Source organism: Calypte anna, chromosome 1 (genome assembly GCF_003957555.1).
Source record: "Calypte anna isolate BGI_N300 chromosome 1, bCalAnn1_v1.p, whole genome shotgun sequence".
Lineage (NCBI taxonomy): Eukaryota > Metazoa > Chordata > Aves > Apodiformes > Trochilidae > Calypte > Calypte anna.
In genome coordinates this window covers 23905750-23923560 of record NC_044244.1, presented here as the reverse complement: position 1 = coordinate 23923560, position 17811 = coordinate 23905750, and the positions used below count along the sequence as shown (strand labels likewise).

The 17811-nt window shown below is 40.9% G+C and overlaps 1 protein-coding gene across 1 annotated transcript in view; it reads right to left on the bottom strand.

Annotated features, from left to right (window-relative positions):
• ANKRD26 (ankyrin repeat domain 26) overlaps positions 1-17811 on the bottom strand; it is a 51090-nt gene that overhangs the window by 6412 nt on the left and 26867 nt on the right. Inside the window, exons 23-36 of the mRNA XM_030467211.1 lie at positions 17419-17632; positions 15453-15636; positions 14895-15041; positions 12791-13744; positions 11296-11448; positions 9406-9581; positions 9117-9210; positions 8066-8143; positions 6746-6880; positions 5642-5754; positions 5127-5262; positions 3742-4023; positions 2886-3121; positions 1885-2131 (exon numbers count right to left, since the gene is read on the bottom strand). Of these exons, the coding sequence (XP_030323071.1) occupies positions 1885-2131; positions 2886-3121; positions 3742-4023; positions 5127-5262; positions 5642-5754; positions 6746-6880; positions 8066-8143; positions 9117-9210; positions 9406-9581; positions 11296-11448; positions 12791-13744; positions 14895-15041; positions 15453-15636; positions 17419-17632 (3149 nt within the window). The remainder of the gene's footprint in view (positions 1-1884; positions 2132-2885; positions 3122-3741; positions 4024-5126; positions 5263-5641; positions 5755-6745; positions 6881-8065; positions 8144-9116; positions 9211-9405; positions 9582-11295; positions 11449-12790; positions 13745-14894; positions 15042-15452; positions 15637-17418; positions 17633-17811) is intronic.

Below are 17811 nucleotides of genomic sequence, written 5' to 3'. Positions count from 1 at the left end.
GAAGTATTTTCAGCTCCTCTCCTCTGAAGCTATTTCAAAGCTTTTGCACCAACCGAACTGGCATCAACAGCCTCCTCTTACCCATGGCATGTCCTCTGCTTCCAGTAGCCTTACTCACCTTGATGAAGCTACTGGGAGAAACACCAAATCTGCAGAGAACTGTGACTAAAGAAGTGCTCAAGGACTATTAGAGGGATGCTGCAATTTAAGCTCCTGTCATGATGAGCTTTAGTGGCAGGAGCATTTGTAACCTCCAGCCAAGAAGGAACTGCTCTGCTTGAAGTTCAAGGCAAGACCAATTCTGTAGAAGGGAGCTGAGTTACTGGGAAGAATCTGAACTGCAACTAAACTGTGAAGAAAAGGCTTAGAGCCATAGAAACTCTTGTGTCTTTAAGTAATGTATTGAGCAGGCAGAGTACTAAGCAGCAAAGTTGCTTCAAAATAGACTAAAACTGTTGTAATCTTTGAATTCCTTCCTCATGCTCCAACTTGCCTCCTGGATGGAACAGGACTCTGCCAACATAACAGTACAGACTGCATGTAGGAATTTTGCATTTGGAAAGTGAACAAGATTCGCCCCATTATTGTATGCAGAGGGATACATTCAGTTTTTCCCTTTTGCTGGTTCCTAAATGAAAGCCTTATTCCCAATTCAATCTTCTTCAGATGCACATCTCAGGAATACTGAACTTTCAGTTCCTCACAGATGCTGTGTGGCTTCACTGTTAATGACACACTGCACCCAGCTGAGGAAACTTATGCCAGCAGTTCTAAGTGAAATATCCACTTAGATTTATGCCCTTTAGAAACTACTGCACTCCAGAGAACCCTGGTTCTTTTTCTGAAGGACTTCTAAACAGGTCAGTTTTAAGGCTTTCCTGAATATACTGAACATATCCTGAAAAAAATGAGTGACTTAAGACTGCTATCAGTGTATCCCTTCTTTTCCTCACTTCATCCCTGCTCCCTACCCTCTCTTGTTCCCTTGTCCTGGCCTTCTCCTTATTTCACTTCTCCAGAGGGTTCCTGACTTTTGCCTCCTTTCTGCTGATACCATGCAGAACAGCCCCTGAACACAGTATGGTATGAATTGCCTCCTGAATTCTTTTTGCAAGGCATGTCACCCCTTTGACCTGAAAAACACATTCACAATGCTACATTGGAGGGCATACTCCACCCAGAGGTATTGCAGAGGTTGCAGCATTGCTGAAAAATAAGAAAGCTGTGAAGACTTCCTGAGGAGTAGTTACTTTTACCTCTTCATGTAGTAACACCGAGCAGGAACTACAAAACCAAATTCCTCCTGGGCACAGTATGTGTCCCATGTTGAAGTATAAAGCAAGAGTTATGCAATCCCCTTAAAAGCATTCTGGTTTTGAAGCATCCCTTTGTTAATATTAATGTACTAAAACAAGTTCCTTGTGAAGAAACTGCTAGAATGAAGATCAAGGAAGGAGGAAAAGGTGTCCCTGTGAGCAAAGATGTCTGAGGGGATTTTGCATTCGCCACAAATTAGGCTTGTAAATAGGTCCTACATACTACAGAATAAAACTGAATGAAGAGCTTAGCTGGGAATTTCCCAATGCCATGGTTTTCTTTATTACAATTTCTCTTGTAAAAGAATGTAGTTACACTGTTCATTATTATTATATTTCAGCATTTTTTTTTGTCTCTCAGCACTCTGGAAAATTTCACAATCCTCACGACCAGAAGTTTTCACCCCTACCACAAGGAGTTGTGACCTGTTTTGGTGAGGAGTTGTTTTGGCATATTAGACCCTATGTTTTGGCACCACAAATTAATTGTAACTTTAGGCTGGAATGCACGTCCTTGCTTATGGATCCTCTTCAGCAATAGCTGAGGGCAGTATTTCAAAATGCTTACCTTAGCCACAAAGGCTTCAACCCTGTTTCTTGATGATAATGCAGTCCCAGCTGTACTTAGGAAGCTTCCTCCTAAACTTAAGCTTCTGTTCAGTGCCAAGTTGTTGCCAAGATGTCCCAGTTCAGTTGAATATAGAACTGGGCTAGGAGCCAGACCTCCACTGACAATGCTGCTTGCAATTAAAGATTTTCTTCTATTGCGCTCATGAAGGAGCTTGGCGTTGGCTTCTGCTAGTTTCTCATTAGCTCTGAAACATTCAAAAGCATACAAAGAATTATCTTTGGAACTTATACTTTTGCAAAGTTACCCTCCAGGTTTCTATTATTCAACTTCTAAAAGTAGAAGGGATTAAGAGTGTTAGAAACAAGAACAGCATTTGATCTGCACTTTTTTTGGAGACCCTGTTTCTTAGCAGCCCCACTCCCTGAAATGAGCAGCAAGCATCGGAAACATTTAGGACTGCTCAGCATTAGGGCTTCAAAGCAACCTGTGAATGCCATGTGTTCACATAGCTTCTTCCAAAAGCTACATCACTGAACAAAAACCCTGAGCTACCCTCCCTTTCCCACGGAAAGCTCAAGCCTCAGACATGCTGCTAAAAGGGAAGCTAAAATAAGGATTTTTTTTTTTTCCCCTTCACAGAATCAAACTGTGTTCTCCATCAAGCCTGTCCTTATTCAAGCAGTAAAGGACACAAAATTAATCTTTTCAGCCATACATTGAAAAAGAGTGGGACATTAATAGAGACTAATAAAAAGGCTATTAAAACACAGACCAATTTAAAAACCCTCAACATATTAATTCCATGATCAGTGCTATTATGGCTAGAAAACTAGAGAAAAATGAACAATTCTAAGGTGAAGGATCTTAAGGAACTTACCTCACAAGTATGTCACCTTATGCTTACACACATGATGCTGACCAGATGTAGAAGAATTTTTGAAGGAAAAACACAAGGAAAAAGCAGTATCTAATCAGCACTCCAAAAAGCACATACTTACCTTTCCAGTTTACTTGCTAGGCATCCTCTAGTTTTCACTTCCTCCAGGTACAGCTCTTTGTACTTTTCCACTTCTGCACGTGTAGACTCTTTCAGAGAAATACTGTCCTGTTGGGTATTTTTTATCTTGTCCAATTCCCACTCGAGATCTTTAATTTTGTGTTTTAGCTGGTTCCTGAGGGACTCATGATGACTGGCTCGGATTTGTTCTATTCGGTCCTGGGAGGCTGCCTGTGCCTGAAGCAGACAATGCACTTTCAGCCTCCACAAAGACAAAGAGAGAATTCTCACATACTCAATTTCAGGGCTCAGCTTTACCCAGTGAAGTAACTGTGCCTCCTCACTACCATCAGCAATCAAGGCAGAACCCTGGAACTATCAGGTTAAATATTCTTTTTATTCAGGAAGAATCCCCCCTTTAGTTCTATTATTCATCACAGCTACTCATGAAAGAAAGCTGTCTCTGCAGGACAGGGCACATAGGAAAGGATTCCTCAAAGACATTAGGAGGATCCCTTATGTCCAGCCCTCCCTGCAGCCACCCAGGGGACCTCTTTTCTGAGCACTTTCCCCTGTACAATGACAAAGCAGGACGACCTGTATGTCTGACCAGGACAACCACAAGTTGCAATACCCATTCAAGGACAAACAGTGAGAAGAAAACGACCAGAGAGCAGAACCCCACAAGAGCTGCACACAGGAGCAAGCTTCTGATTCAGGGGACTGCAGGCACCCTACACACTCATTTAAGCACTCTGTACAGAACTACAACACTAGCAGACACCAAAATGGTAAAAAATGACAGCCACAACTAAAATGTATAATAGGGACTACGGACACACGAAAGATTCTCTTACCTGCAAAAACAGATTGACTTCTTGTAGTATCTGCCTTATTTCTTGTCCAGCTCGTTCTTCCATCTCTTTTTTACATTGTTCTATTTGGCTGTGATCCACCATGTTGTTCTCCAAACGATGTTTGAGGTTAGTCATCTCTTCTTTCAGCTGGCATTTGCTCTTCTCCAGTTGTTCATGGCTCCCACGCATGCTGCACAACTCTTCTCGCAAATCCTGATTCTGTGTTTCTAGCTGCATGCATTTTTTAGACTCTGTCTCCAGCTGCTGAGAAAGTTCACCAACCTGTAGACAGCAAAAACAAAATGGCAAAAAACCCCAAATAAAGAACTCAAAGGAATCTATAAGTAGATAATTTGTGAAAAATCAGGAAAGGGTTGGCAGTTGAAAATGCATTTATCATCTGCTGCCTAAGGATTAAAATCCAAAAGAAACCAGGCTCTTCCTTTAAAATAAGAAGAGTTTGACATCACGTCTGAGAGGACTGATCAGGTTCCCATCCTTTCTCAGTTCTTCTGCAGTAGGTCACACACCAAGAAGTACCAAACTGGCAGTGTTTCACCCACAGGGCTAGGTGGAAAAACACTAGGACTAATTTTTTGCAAGGTGCTCTTATGCCTATGGGAAGTCAAACACACTCATACCCAGACACTTTCTGGTTTCATCAGAAACAACATGCACCATGTTTGGATGTCAGCACAGTCAAAGCTTCATTAAAGAAATGACAAGAACCACACAATCTTCTTTTCCATTACACAGAAAGATTTTTAAATAGTGGCTCAGAACACTGCCTTTAGAGCAGTGATGGGGGAAGACTTATTCCCTTAGGTCAAAGCTGCAGTTTACTTGCCAAAATTTGCAAAAAATATGTTTGCAATATGTTGCAATGGTCAGCTACAGCACTATCCACCTTTTCCCCCTTCCAGAAACAATCTTTTTCTGTACCTATTAAAATAAGATGTCCTGCCAATTATGAAAAAAAGAAATGGAGAAAACCAGCATAATAAATGCTGACATAATAAGATCTGCCTGTCCCTGTGGACTGGCCTGGTGATCTGTACTCTTGGCTGATCCTCTTTACTGTCACTGGACCTGCTCTGCTTGGTGAGGGCATGTGGGAGTGTTCCCTGCCTCTTGAGGTCATCGACTGTGACAGCCTTGCTCTTTGGCTCTCCCTTCCTTTATAGAAACAGCCTGCCCTTGATGTGCCCTTGCAAATACTGCTTTGCACATCACGTTTTCATTTTTACCCAGAATGGTAACTACATCTGTGTGACAGTCAGCTATGACTGTAGCAGTAGAATGAGCATCAAGAAAAGATGATCAGTTCCAAAATACAGCCAAGAAATCACCACCACCTAAAAATCCACAAACAAATCAGGGCTCACCTTCATTCTTAATGTACTAACTTCAGTGACTATTTCAGAATACCCGTTCTTCATTTCTCCCTGTAAATTAAGATGGGATTCTCTCTCCTCATACAGCCTTAGTTTCTTCATAGCTCTGCTCAGAAGTCTCTTCAACCTGCAACCAAAGGAGTCAAGAAAACAATGAAGCACAGGGACAAACGGCCCTCTTCACATACTCTTGTGTAAACATCCAAGACAGAGCTTGCTTCATCTTCAATGTGCTTTCTGAGAAAATCCAGCATTGCTATGCCATAAATCACTTGCAGAGTCCAAATGTCACCCAAAAAGGGGATTCAGACTTCCCTCCCAGGAGATCTGCAGGACACCCTGCACTTCAGTCTTTTGGCAGCTCTTCAGAACTATAAACCTCATGTGCAGAAGGGCCTTGCAAGGGCTAACATGAGGCTTGACTATATTCACAGTTATGTACACCTATTTTTACATTGAAGCTCAATAGAGTTTGACTTGCACTCAGGGATACCAAAAAGCCTTACCTCTTACAGTCTTTCTGCAGCTCAATATTTCTTTCCATTTCCTGGTCCAGTCGCAGTTCAACTGGGCGTTTCAGCTCGACCAGTTTCTTCACTTTCTTTCTTTCACTCTCACACTTGAAAAATAGAAAAGACACATGTGACACACACAGCATCAGAGCAGCATCACCATGCAGTACGTGCAGCTGGCATTCTCCACAGAGAGGCTGCAGTATGGCTCTAGCTGTTAGCCAAGTTCCACAGAAAGCCAAGGGACAGAGCTGCTGAGAATAGTTCCATCACTTCAGATTTCCCATCAGACAGGCTGACATCTAACAACAGAAACAGGTGCCCCCACTGAAGCAAAGGCAAAAGGGTGAAAGAGATGCTGGGGAACACTTTGGCAGCCCCTCTGCTCATAGCAGGGATGTCATAGGTATGCACATCATGGGAGAAAACAGATCTCTCTAAAGCTTTCAGGGGATCTTCAGGAACCAGCACCTCCACCCCTTCTTTGAGGGTATTTACTGGTTCACATGTTGCTCTTCCTCTCAGTATTTTCTCAGAGAAACCAGAGAAGAGCTAGCAGCTGGTGTAATTTTTTTTTGTATTTAGATATTTCCTCTACAGAACAGGAAAAAAAAGGGAAAGACTGCCCCTGGGAAACTGGTAACCATTTCTTGTTTCCCAAGCACTAGTTCACTTGCCACTGAATTCCTTCAGTGTTTTTTTCTTCACTGCTTTTAAGCTCCCACTATTCTGAAAACATTCAGCAGCGCCTCCATACATTTCACTGGAAAAATAAAGCATTTTAACACACCCAGAAACTAAGAGGTCATAAGATGACCAGGAAGAATCAAAAAAATGAGCTGTTAAACTACAGCCTTGCTCAATGTGCTCAACTGATAGCAAACTCCACTGGGAACTTCCCAATAGAACCATCCCGGAATTTACACAAAGATACTCAGCTAGCTTCTATTTGCTTCCTGGATGATCCCTATGTCCCAAGTTAGTCAAGACTGAATAACAGAAATAACCAAAAAAGCCTAATATGTAAGTGCTTGGCAGAAAGGAGACCAACATTCTCCCAGGTATTGGGTAGTCATCTGGAGAATTCCCTGGGCTCACCTGTTCCAAGAGTTCTGCCTTTTCCCTGTTGAGCTGAGTGACACGCTCTTCCAGGTGTGATCTCGACTTCAACTGCTCTTCCCAAATGCTGTGCAAGTCCTTTGATGTCAGAGGCAGCAAATTCTGCTTTTGCATCTGTGAAAGCAATAGTGGTAAATTGCAAAACTAAGTTGACTGAAAAGATAATGCTGCAGCAGAAAGCAGTAACCTCCATGGAAACAGGCCTACCCTCTCTGCACTCAAGATCTACAATTAAGGTTAAATATAGAGTGCAAAACACATCTCAGAAAACATAACCAAGAACATAAATTGAAGCTGGTAGAAAGAACCAACACTCTGGAAGTGACAAGATGAGGCTGCAGCTTGGAGAGATAACAAGAGATGCACACACAACCAAAATCACCCTAGAGCTCTCTTCTGGAGTTCCTCTGGAGTTCATAATCATGCATACGTTATAATATAAAAATTCCACCAGTGACCAGCACAGAAATCACCCTCACTGCTTCTGTAGTGGCTTTACACCTCCCGAGAGCAAAAAACCATTTTCAAATCAGCAATGCTATTTATGCTTCTACCCAAAGGGGCAAAGATATTTGCCTAGCAGACATGTTGAAGTGGAACAGAACTTGCCAATTCCATTCAAGTATGTAGAATGCCACTGCACTTGATACTCTTAGTAAGAAAAAAAGGAAAAACCACAACAAAACAAACCAACTCAAATAGGTGTCTACTGATGGACAGAAAGGCATGAAAACCTTATCACAAAGGCTTAGATCAGAAAATCCTTGGGTTGTACAACTTTACCAAGTGTCCTCACCGAGTAGGTGAAACACTGGGTCTTACGACACAACTTAACCTGCTCTCGAGGGCAAGCTGTTGCAAACCAGAACAGACAATATGGATGTCCTTGGTCCAGTCTCCTCTCATCTTGCAACCACCCACCTCCTCCCTGTACACAACACCTATCCTTTCATCCTTTGACATGGTTTAACTCCAGGAGGCAGCGAGAGCACCACACAACCACTTGCTCACTCTCCCCTGGTGGTCAGATGAATTATGCTGATGAACACAAGGATCTTGCACACGACAGCACAGGTACAAAACAAAGCAGCAGGGGAAATTAGGATATTTACAGCCTTTTGCCTGGAGGGTGCCTTGCCCTAATCCCACATCTGAACAGTGCTGGTTTCTTGCCATGATACCAGATAGGAATTTGTGGGATAAACTGTGCCTACAGAGCCCACCTGATCTTTCCATCAGTTACCTGCACATAAAACATATGAAGACTAAAACAGTCATTCACAGAAGCCAGTCAGGTACCTGCTGCTGGTGCTGGTCCTCTGCAGCTGCCTGTGCTGCCTGTATGTTTGTTATCAAGTTTTCCAGGCGGTCATGAACCTACAGAAGAATTAGAAGAAGCAAGAAGACACAATAGGACTTTGCAGACTGATGTTTACACCTCGTTACCAAAAAGTAGCACAGTGGCCTTAGTTTGATGTCATTGTCAAACTGGCTGCAACCATCATCTCTGCTGTTTGCTTCAGGGACAGCCCCATGCAGGATAAAAAAACTCTGCAGCGAAAACAGGCAGAAGCTCTTCCCATTCACAGTGCATTTGAAAAGCATGCCCCATTAACCAAAGGGAAGGATCAGCATCCTGACTGCCTTCCCTCTGCTCTTTCAAAATCTCTTCAGCATTAGCAGCTGCAGTTGTAACAAGGACCCTAGTTCACTGGTTACAAAAATGATTTGCTTCAAACAAGCCTCAGATGAAAGCACCTTATCTGAGCTAAAACTAAGCCCTGCACAGAGGCAGTGGGAAATTCCCAGGCTCACATTGGAAATGATACCACAGACCTTCCTCTGCACTGTTTCATGAAAAAAAACACAGACCGAGAGGCCAAAGGAAAAGCGATTCTGCACAGCAAAAGCTCTGGGGACTGCAAGTTTCATTCCAATTTTATGATGCCAGTCTGGACTCTGGCACAAAGTGCTTGTCATCAATAGCTCCTGTGAAATTTCCACCAGTTACCTTGATGACTGTAACTAATGATACATATTGTAATAAGGGTCTGAAGCAGCATCTGAGGGCAGGACTGAAGTGAAGCAGTCAATAGTTACACCACTGTATTAGTAACAACTCCTTAGCTTAAAGAGCATTAAATAAGGCTTCCTATAGTACCATGGGAAAACTCTGAAAACCAGAAAGCTGGGTGATGGCCCAGCTGCTTTCTGAGCAGTCTGTATTCTGTAGAACACAGGAACTGAGCTCCCCCAGGCTCTCCAGGGAAACCTCATCTTAGCATTACCCCACAGCAATCGATAATGTGGCTCAAGAGCTCACAAAAAGAGAAGCTTATGACCAGCTTACTGAGACAGAGGCTTGCAGGTCTTCCTGAAGAGCTTCAATCCTGTTGTTTTGTTGCTGGACTGTGGCTTCCAGTCTGGCATTTTCTATTTCAAGGCTTAAAAAGAAACACAGGTCTTATAACAGAAATCCACCGGAGCAATATTTCTCAAAGAACAGTGTGAAACATCATCTAAACTAAAAGCATCCTTTACAATCGTGTGTTAACTTGCTGTGATGCAACAAGGATATCCTGTGGTTACACAGTCCCAGATAGCTACAGACACCTTGGTTTACTCTGTTACTCTCTTACCGTTGGACATGTTCTTCCAGTTGTTTTATAGTAGTATTAGTCCCAGAAGATGCCAAAAGGAGGTCCTGCAGTTCCTGGGAAGAAGCTCTTAGTTCCCTCTCCTTATTATCCAAGGCTATCTTCAAGTCATGAACACAACGTTCAGATTGAATATGCTGTTCTTCCAAATCCTGCAACTATAAAATCACAGTATGAACCCTCAGTAGTCACTTAAACTTTATACAGAGGAGTCAGTGACTCTTTTGTGCCTCCACTGATTCCATATATCATGGTCCAAAGCACTGACATTGCCTCTCATATTCTTTCAATGACACTGTTCATATCCACTTGTTTGTTCCTCCACTGAAAATATGAATTAAATCTTTCTCCTAACATGACTTCAGAGTGCCTACTCATAAAGAGATTAAGAACTACAAAGCCAACAGTTTTTGTAGAGAATGCTGCGAGAACTGGTCCCCACCTCACCTTATAATTCACTTTCCAGAAGGCCACCTAACAATGGGAAATTACAGCAGTGCCAAAGGGGGAGGGGGGCATAAATAAATATACATACAGAATAAGTTACAAAAGCATTCCAAACTGGCAACATTCTGGTGAATGGCATTAAATGTATTTGGCACAAGTGCTGCTCCCCAGGGCCCTGTTGTCTTTATTATCTTTATAAAGTATCTGGTTGAGGGGATTGAGTGCACTAGCAATACATTTGCAGATGAGACCAAGTGGGCTGGAGTGTTGATCTGCCTGAGGGAAGGAAACTTCTACAGAGGGACCTGGACAGGCTGGACTGATGGGCCTAGGCCAACTGTATGAGATTCAACAAGGCCAAGTGTTGGGTCCTTTACTTCAGTCACAACAACACCATGCAATGCTGCAGTGTTGGTGAAGAGTGGCTGGAAAACTGCATGGCAGAAAAGAACCTGGAGTGCTGGATTACATCTGGCTAATTATAAGCCTGTAGTGTGCCCATGAGGCCAAGGAGGCCAACAGCATCCTGGTTTCTATCAGAAATAGCGTGGCCAGCAGGACTACGGAAGTGACTGTACTTAGCACTGGTGAGGCTGCACCTCAAATGCTGTTTTTCAAGTTTCGAGCCCCTCTCTAGAACTGAGGTGCTGGAGTGTGTCCCAAAGAAGGGCAACAAAGCTGTTGAAGTGTCTAGAGAATGAGTCTTATGAGGAATGACCAGGGGAACTGTGGTGCTTAGCCTGGAGAAAAGAAAGTTCAAGGGAGACTTTACTGCTCTCTACAACTACCTGAAAGTATGTTGTAGCAAGGTGGGTGACTGTCTCTTCTCCCAGGTAACAAGACATAAAAGGGCACAAGACAAAAAAGCTACAAGTTGTTGTTACAGGAAAAGCCTAAATTGGATATTAGGGGGAAAAAAAAAAATCACCGAAATGGTTGCAAGGCTCTGGAACTAGCTGCTGAGGGAAGGACCTGAGTCACTACCTCTGGAGATGGTGGACATGTACATGTGGTGCCTAGGAACATGATTTAGTGGTGGACTTGGGAATGCTAGATAATGGTTGAACTTGCTCTTAATGGCCTTTTCCAACCAAAACATTTCTACGATTACGTGTTACCTGTGCATGTGTGTGTAAGGGGAAGAAAAGGCACCAGAAAGAAGCTCAAAGGCAGCACTCCAGTATTTCTTAGTGCTGTTCAGAAATCAGAGAGCCTGCTTGGCCAAACCAAATATAAGAAGCTATAAACACATCAGTTGATTTTGCAGAGCACCTTAGCAAATACAAATCTTTGACCAAGAACATGGTGTCCTCATGACAACGAAATGGACACCAAGTTTATCACACAGGGCAATTCATTCACACAACATCCAATCTATTGTGTTGAAATTCATTCTTCCTAGGATTTTAGCACAGTGTGTTGTACCTTGGTTTTAAGCTTCTCCAATTCCTTTTGCAAGGACAACTTGTCCTCCTCCAGGTCCCTGCGGTACCGTGTAGTAACTTCAAGAGAAGCTTCTGACATGGATTGCTTCTTCAGAGCATCAGCAAGCTCCTGCTGCAGCTGTCTGACCATACCCTAATGAAACAGTTAAATGAGTATGAAGAAAGTTGTAAGAATATGACATATGCCTTTACTTCAACTTATTCATGTAATTAGAGCTGTCTTGGGATTCAATTCAAAAGGGATGAAATTTTGTCTGCCCTCAGCAGGTATCTGCACATATGATGAACTCTCTTTCATCTTTATCAGCTGAGCACCTCCAGACTTCCAACAGCTGTTCATGAGGACTACTGTTCCCTAATACACAAAAATGGCTTAAGTATTATTCTTCTTAAAGAATATTTTTTTCCCTAAGGAAATTCAAATAAATCTTTTGTGATGTGAGAGCCATAGTATGACTGCAGATATTTCTTCATTACACAAATGTAATTAAATGAATATATAGAGCTGAAAGCTCTTCTGAGATTTACTTCAAGTATATACTGAATCACATCCTCTTGCAGAGTTCATTTTAGAGTAACAACTGCCTCCATACTGACAAACGAAGTTTCAAACATCTGGATATTTTGTCCCTCCCTCCATCTTAAGAACCTGTTTCTTGGGTAGCAAGAACACAAAGGGAGTCACAGTTTAACAGGATCGACAGCACTGCTGGGGTTCTTCCTCTCCTTCTCTTTAAAGAAAGTGACAAATGAAGAATATGGTGGTTTATCTGACACATACAGATAATTACCTGACTCAGCGATTCTGGATTTGATATGAAGAAGGAAATGTAATATTAATGCACAACTCAAAGCATTAGGGGAGACAAACCTTATACCAGACAGGCTAAATACTCGATGTGACTGGTTCTTTTTTTACAAAAAGTGAAAGAAGATTAACAAAATGGGTAAGGCAACTGTGAAATCAGTGCCCCACCTGGTACTGGCAGGAAGCGCTCCTGCTCCTAAGAACAGATACTACAGTGCACCCTGCCATTACCAATAGCTTTTTCAACTGTCTACCTATTTCTCTTCCTACCCCTGTTTTTATTCTCTTCCACCTTTTTTCTTGATAAAAGCCATCTACACACAAAAATGGGACCAAACTTGGCTCATGCATGTTGGAGCAACAAAAACTTATGTTAGTGCTCTGCATAGGAGCGTGTTTCATACTTGGGTATGAATTTGCAAAAGACAGTTTAACTGATGTCCTAGTACGTTTTCTGTCCTCTTAATTAGGCTCTCACAGAGCCACCAAGAATGAACAAATGAAAATGCTACACATCATAAAACACAGAAGAGAAAGCTTAGGTCATTGTCTAAAAATAACTTTTTGAGGTAAAAAAGGTAAGCCCCTCAGAAGCCCCAAGACACATAAATAAATTAACAGTGAGACACTACTATGTCTTACACACTGCTAATAGTGTTTTCTTTACCTCTCTTTCTACTTTGTCAGTCTCATATTTAAAGACTTGTTCTCTCAAATCAGAACACTTGGCACTTAATTCCTTGTTTCTCTCTTCCACAAGGTACACTTGCTTTTCCGTGTCAGCTCTGAGTTTGTTGAAAATGTCATTAAACCTGTCCTGCACATCACTCACTACTTTTTCTTTGAGGATCCCCTTGTTCTGCACATCTTCCAGGTGCTGGTGGAGTAAAAGGTTTTCGCTCTGGAGCTGTGCCAATCGCTCCTGCATGGATTCTTGTTTTATTATAAACTTGCTTACTTGATCTTTCTCAAGTTGTCGAGCACGATCGCTTTCCTTTGCTTGACACTGGGCTTGACTTAACTCTTTTTGTGTCATTTCTAAAAGCAGTGTTTTTTCTCTGAGGGTATTTTTCAACTCGTGAAGCTCATTTTCTAGACTATTAGCCCTGCTTTCGGCTGTACTCAGCTGCTGAGACAAGCTCTTGTTGGTTTCTTGCACAGCAGAGAGGTCATGATGGAGCTTGTCTTGCAAGCGAAGCCATTCATCCCGCTCTCTCTGAAACGTTCGCTCAACATCACCTTTTGAGGACTGATGACGTTCCAGTTCCTGAACAGCAGTGTTCAGGCGGGAACGAAACGATTCCATTTCTGTCTCTAGTCTGTCCTTGGTTTCTTTGGTCTGCTCAAGCTTGGAAGTTAGCACTGCAGATTCTGTCTTCAGTAAATTCAGTTGTGCATTGTACTGAAAAGCTGTTTGCGTTAAGGCTTCCTCATTCAATTTAAGTTCCTTTCTGAGGTCTTCATTTTTTTCCTTCAAGCTCTCATTTTCCTCTAAGTATTTCCCTTCTTCCTCCTGGTGCCTAAGTCTTACTTGATCAAGTTCTAGTCTTAGCATAGCCATCTCATCGTGTAGTAATTGATTTTTGTACAACAGATCCTTTTCTCTCTCAGTTGCAGATTCCTGAATGAAGATGGAACATGAATCAACAGTCAGTTGGGAAATTAACCTACAAAACCACTTCTGCATTAAACTGCATTTTAACATTTCCGATACTGCACCATGACTTCAAAGACAAGAGTGAAATTTCAGGTAGTAAGTAACTTGCACATGTAACATGTAAGCACACAAAGGAAGAGTAACACCCCAAATACACAAAGCCTTGATTTACCCGTTAAATCAGCTAACAAATAACCAAGTAAGAAAATAATTTGGAATGTCTAACATAGAAAGATTCTAAAAAGACAGTGTTTTCTTGTATGTGAACCCCTTTAAAACATTGCCTCTAAAGTTAAATTAGGTGTATTACAAATCTGTTAAAAAAAGGCTAACAAGCATATTTTCTTTCTCAAATGTCTTCTGAATACTTAACCTTTTGTATTACTGACAGTTAGCTATACAGCTCAGTATTTAATAGTTTATTTTTTATTATCTATATGCTTTCCACACAAACTTATTCACCTCAGTTATTGGAAAGGACAGACAAGAAAAGTAATTCTTCCATGCAATGCATGCTCTTGTAAATTCAATAAACTCTCTATAAGACTTTAAAAAAAAAATATATAAAGAGTATTTATGATTGATTTTTCTCCTCCAATTATTCTAATCCCTCTGGAGATTTTAATTTGTTGCAGATATTCCTTCATAAGATGTTAGTATATGGAGGTGGAGATGAAAGGCACACTTGAAGTATGTTTGAAAAGGGAATAAGGAATTAAACCAACCAGAACTGGGAAAAGGAAGTGTGTGTGTCAAACAAGTTTCTTCCTGATCAACGTTGATGAAGGTTGCTATGTGTTTTGTTGCTAGAAATCTTAAGAATTGGTAGCATAATGTCTTTCAAATGAAAAAATTATAGTTCAAGAAACAGCATAAATGGTGTCTTTGATTAGTTTTCTACTTGCACATGCAATTTGGGGACATACAGGACTCATGCTGCTTTCCAGAACTTTCAAAGATACAAGGGAAAACAGAAAACATATTTACACAGCTAAGTTATAATGGTAAACTGTAAACAACCCACCAAGAAGCAGAGAAAGAATTCTGTGAGATTTATTACAAACTTCAGAACCAACGTGGAGACATTTCATTTATCAGAAAACAATCTGCTTACCTCCGAATTCTTTCCTATAGTCCTCCTTGTTTCTTCTTCTAGATCCTTTTGTCTCTGAAGGTGGTGGTTCAAAATTCCTTCTTGCAGGGCTCTGGCACTCTTTTCCCGAGAGAGCTGTCTCTGTGTTTCATCACGCTCTTCCTCAACCTGCAATAATACAATTAAACCACTTGCTTCTTGAGAAAAATCTTCCCATTCACGTTTGTACTCTCACAAATATTTTTGCTTCCGCACATTTATGGTATGGATCTATAAAGAATACATTTTCATTGTTTCCTGAAAAATTAAGAAGAAATCCAGAATGTTTTGTATGCATTCAGAAAATTAATTCAAAGTCAGGCTTTGCCTGAAATGCATATGAAACCTGTATTTTGATAAAGGAGAAAAGGAATCATGAACTTGCATTGAACCAACTATTCTCAAATGTCCTCAAAATCTGGCAATATCCAACGCCTCTTCCATGAACAAAGTACCTTCTTTTGGCACATTGGAATACAATGCCGACTAAAAAGTAGCAGAAAGCAAGAAGACAAATATTTAACTCACTATTTAATATACCTGTTTCAAGTGATTTCTCAGTGTTATTAACTCCATTTCTAAATTGCTTGAGTGTAACTCAAGTTGTTGTTTCTCCTCCAGCTCTTTACAATATTCATCTTCCTTCCTTCTGAGTTTTTCTCTTGTTTTCCCATACAGTGATTCTGCTCTGAGCCTCTTTTCCTCTTCTTGTTTCAATGCTAACCTGGGATTTAACAGAATATTTGAGAAACTAAAGCAATTATGTCAAAGGTAATATTCCACATGGTGAACTTGCATAGACAAGTCAACACATAAATCTTTAGCAATTTAAGATTTCAATATAATATTTAACTTCTTAAAGAATTCTAGCTTCATTCCATTATCCATGGTAGCAGTTGTAGATGATATGGAAATAAGCCATTGAGTGATTTATCATTTATTTTCAAGTAAGTTTACATAGGTAAGTATGCAGCAGTATGCACATTTTTGTCATGTTTTTAAAAAAATCATCTTCATAATACAGACATTTGATTGAAAGGAGTTTGTTGCCTTATCACATCAAAGCATCATAAACTTTTATTATGACAGACCAAATACTTCTTTTACAAGTCTCCTACAAGCTTAAACAACTGCTGACCATAGGAAGAGCAAGCAGATTCTATTCACTCAGGTATGAGGGCAGTGTTCAAATGAAAACAGATTTAGAAAGGCATGGGGTTTAAGATGAGTATGATTAAAAATAGTAATAAACTCCAATGGATCTACATCTGGGAGAAACAGCAATGCAATTTTGAAGCTGATTTAAAATGAAAGCCTTAGGGAATGTCAAGTTCTGCAGTAATTGAAACATCAGCAATAACCATAATCATGGTATAAATGGAGCATTGTGTATCCACAGTAGCCAAACAAGAAAGCAGTTTTGAATTTCATAATTATTTTGTGTATTTTTTCTGATATTCCTGCAAATGGTCAGCAAGAAAAAAAATCAATAAAATCAAGTATTAACATAAGGAAAGAGCTGCCAATTGAAATTCTGCTTTAGAAATTCTGAAAAACAAGTAATAGCAGCCACTAGTAAAGTATTTGAAAGGTTGGCTGTAACACTTGGATTTGAATGGTTTATATGTCAAGGAAAAACCTTTATGAACAGTTTTTAGTGTAATTTCACAAAAAGTATAGCTTTTATAAGCACAAAGTTAACATTGCTTTTAGAATTTACTTAAAGCAAAAATATTAATTCTTTTTAACCATCAGATATTTATGAATTTTGCAAAAAAGGCTGGAGTCCTATCCAGGCCAAGATGGGACTGACTTTTTCTTCCTCCTAATGCTCTTCCACACAGGGAGAGGCACAACTTCTGGAAGCTCAGTTCCCTCAACTCTCTTGGCCAGGCTGGTGCTCCTGCTCCCTGAACAGATGGGTAGCTCTCTGTTGAACTTACACAAACTGATTAAGATATCTCTTGTACTTGGAAGCCAAGAATTGGACTCTGTGCTCTAGGCACAGGGGTGGATGCTCACTCACACAAACTCCTGCTCTGCTGCTCTTAGCACAGCCCACAGTGCTGTTTGGCCTTTCCATCTGCCAGCTCATGCTGGCTCATGTTGAGCTTGTTCTCTGTTAAGACCACCAGGGCCTTCTCAGCAAGCTCCCCAGCCACGTCACCTCATGGTACGTCATCACATTGGTCAACTTCCCTCCCAAGTGCACAGCTCTGCATTTGTCCTTGCTGAACAGTGCCTGCTGGCTTCTCTTGCTTGAAGTGATGTGTACAGTGATTAAAAACCTCACACTGCCCAGGTGTGAGAAGAATAGTGAGCAAGGGGCAAACTCAAATTCAACCTTGCAAATAAACACCTCACCTTTATGTCCTTTAAAGCATAACCAGCCCATGGGATTACAACCCAAAAGACCAGAAACTTGTCATCCTATTGCCTGTACCATCAGCATCTTTTGGAACTTGAAAACTGACAAGATAACACATCAGAACAGAAGCTTACATACTTTAGGCTTTGGATATCATTCTTCCATTCCGCTTCCTGGGGAGCCAACATGGATTTCAAATCTTGTGTCTCTTCTGCTTTTAATTGTGACTCCTCCTTTTTGCTTTCCAATTTCCTCACTTTCCGACAGACAGCTGCATACCGATTTTTTTCACGTTCTATTATCTGTTCATATTTAAGAATTATGTCTTGAATTTTTGACAAAATAGCAGAACCTATTTTGAGAGAGAAACGACACAAAGCTAGACATCTGCACAAACACTTTCCAATGTATAAAATATTTAATGTTTTGCTGTGTTGGGTGGGGCTGTCAAGGTACTGGGAGTGGGGTGTTCTTTCAATTTTTTTCTTTGCTTCCCCAGCCAAATTTATCTTAATTGGTAACAGTTAATTT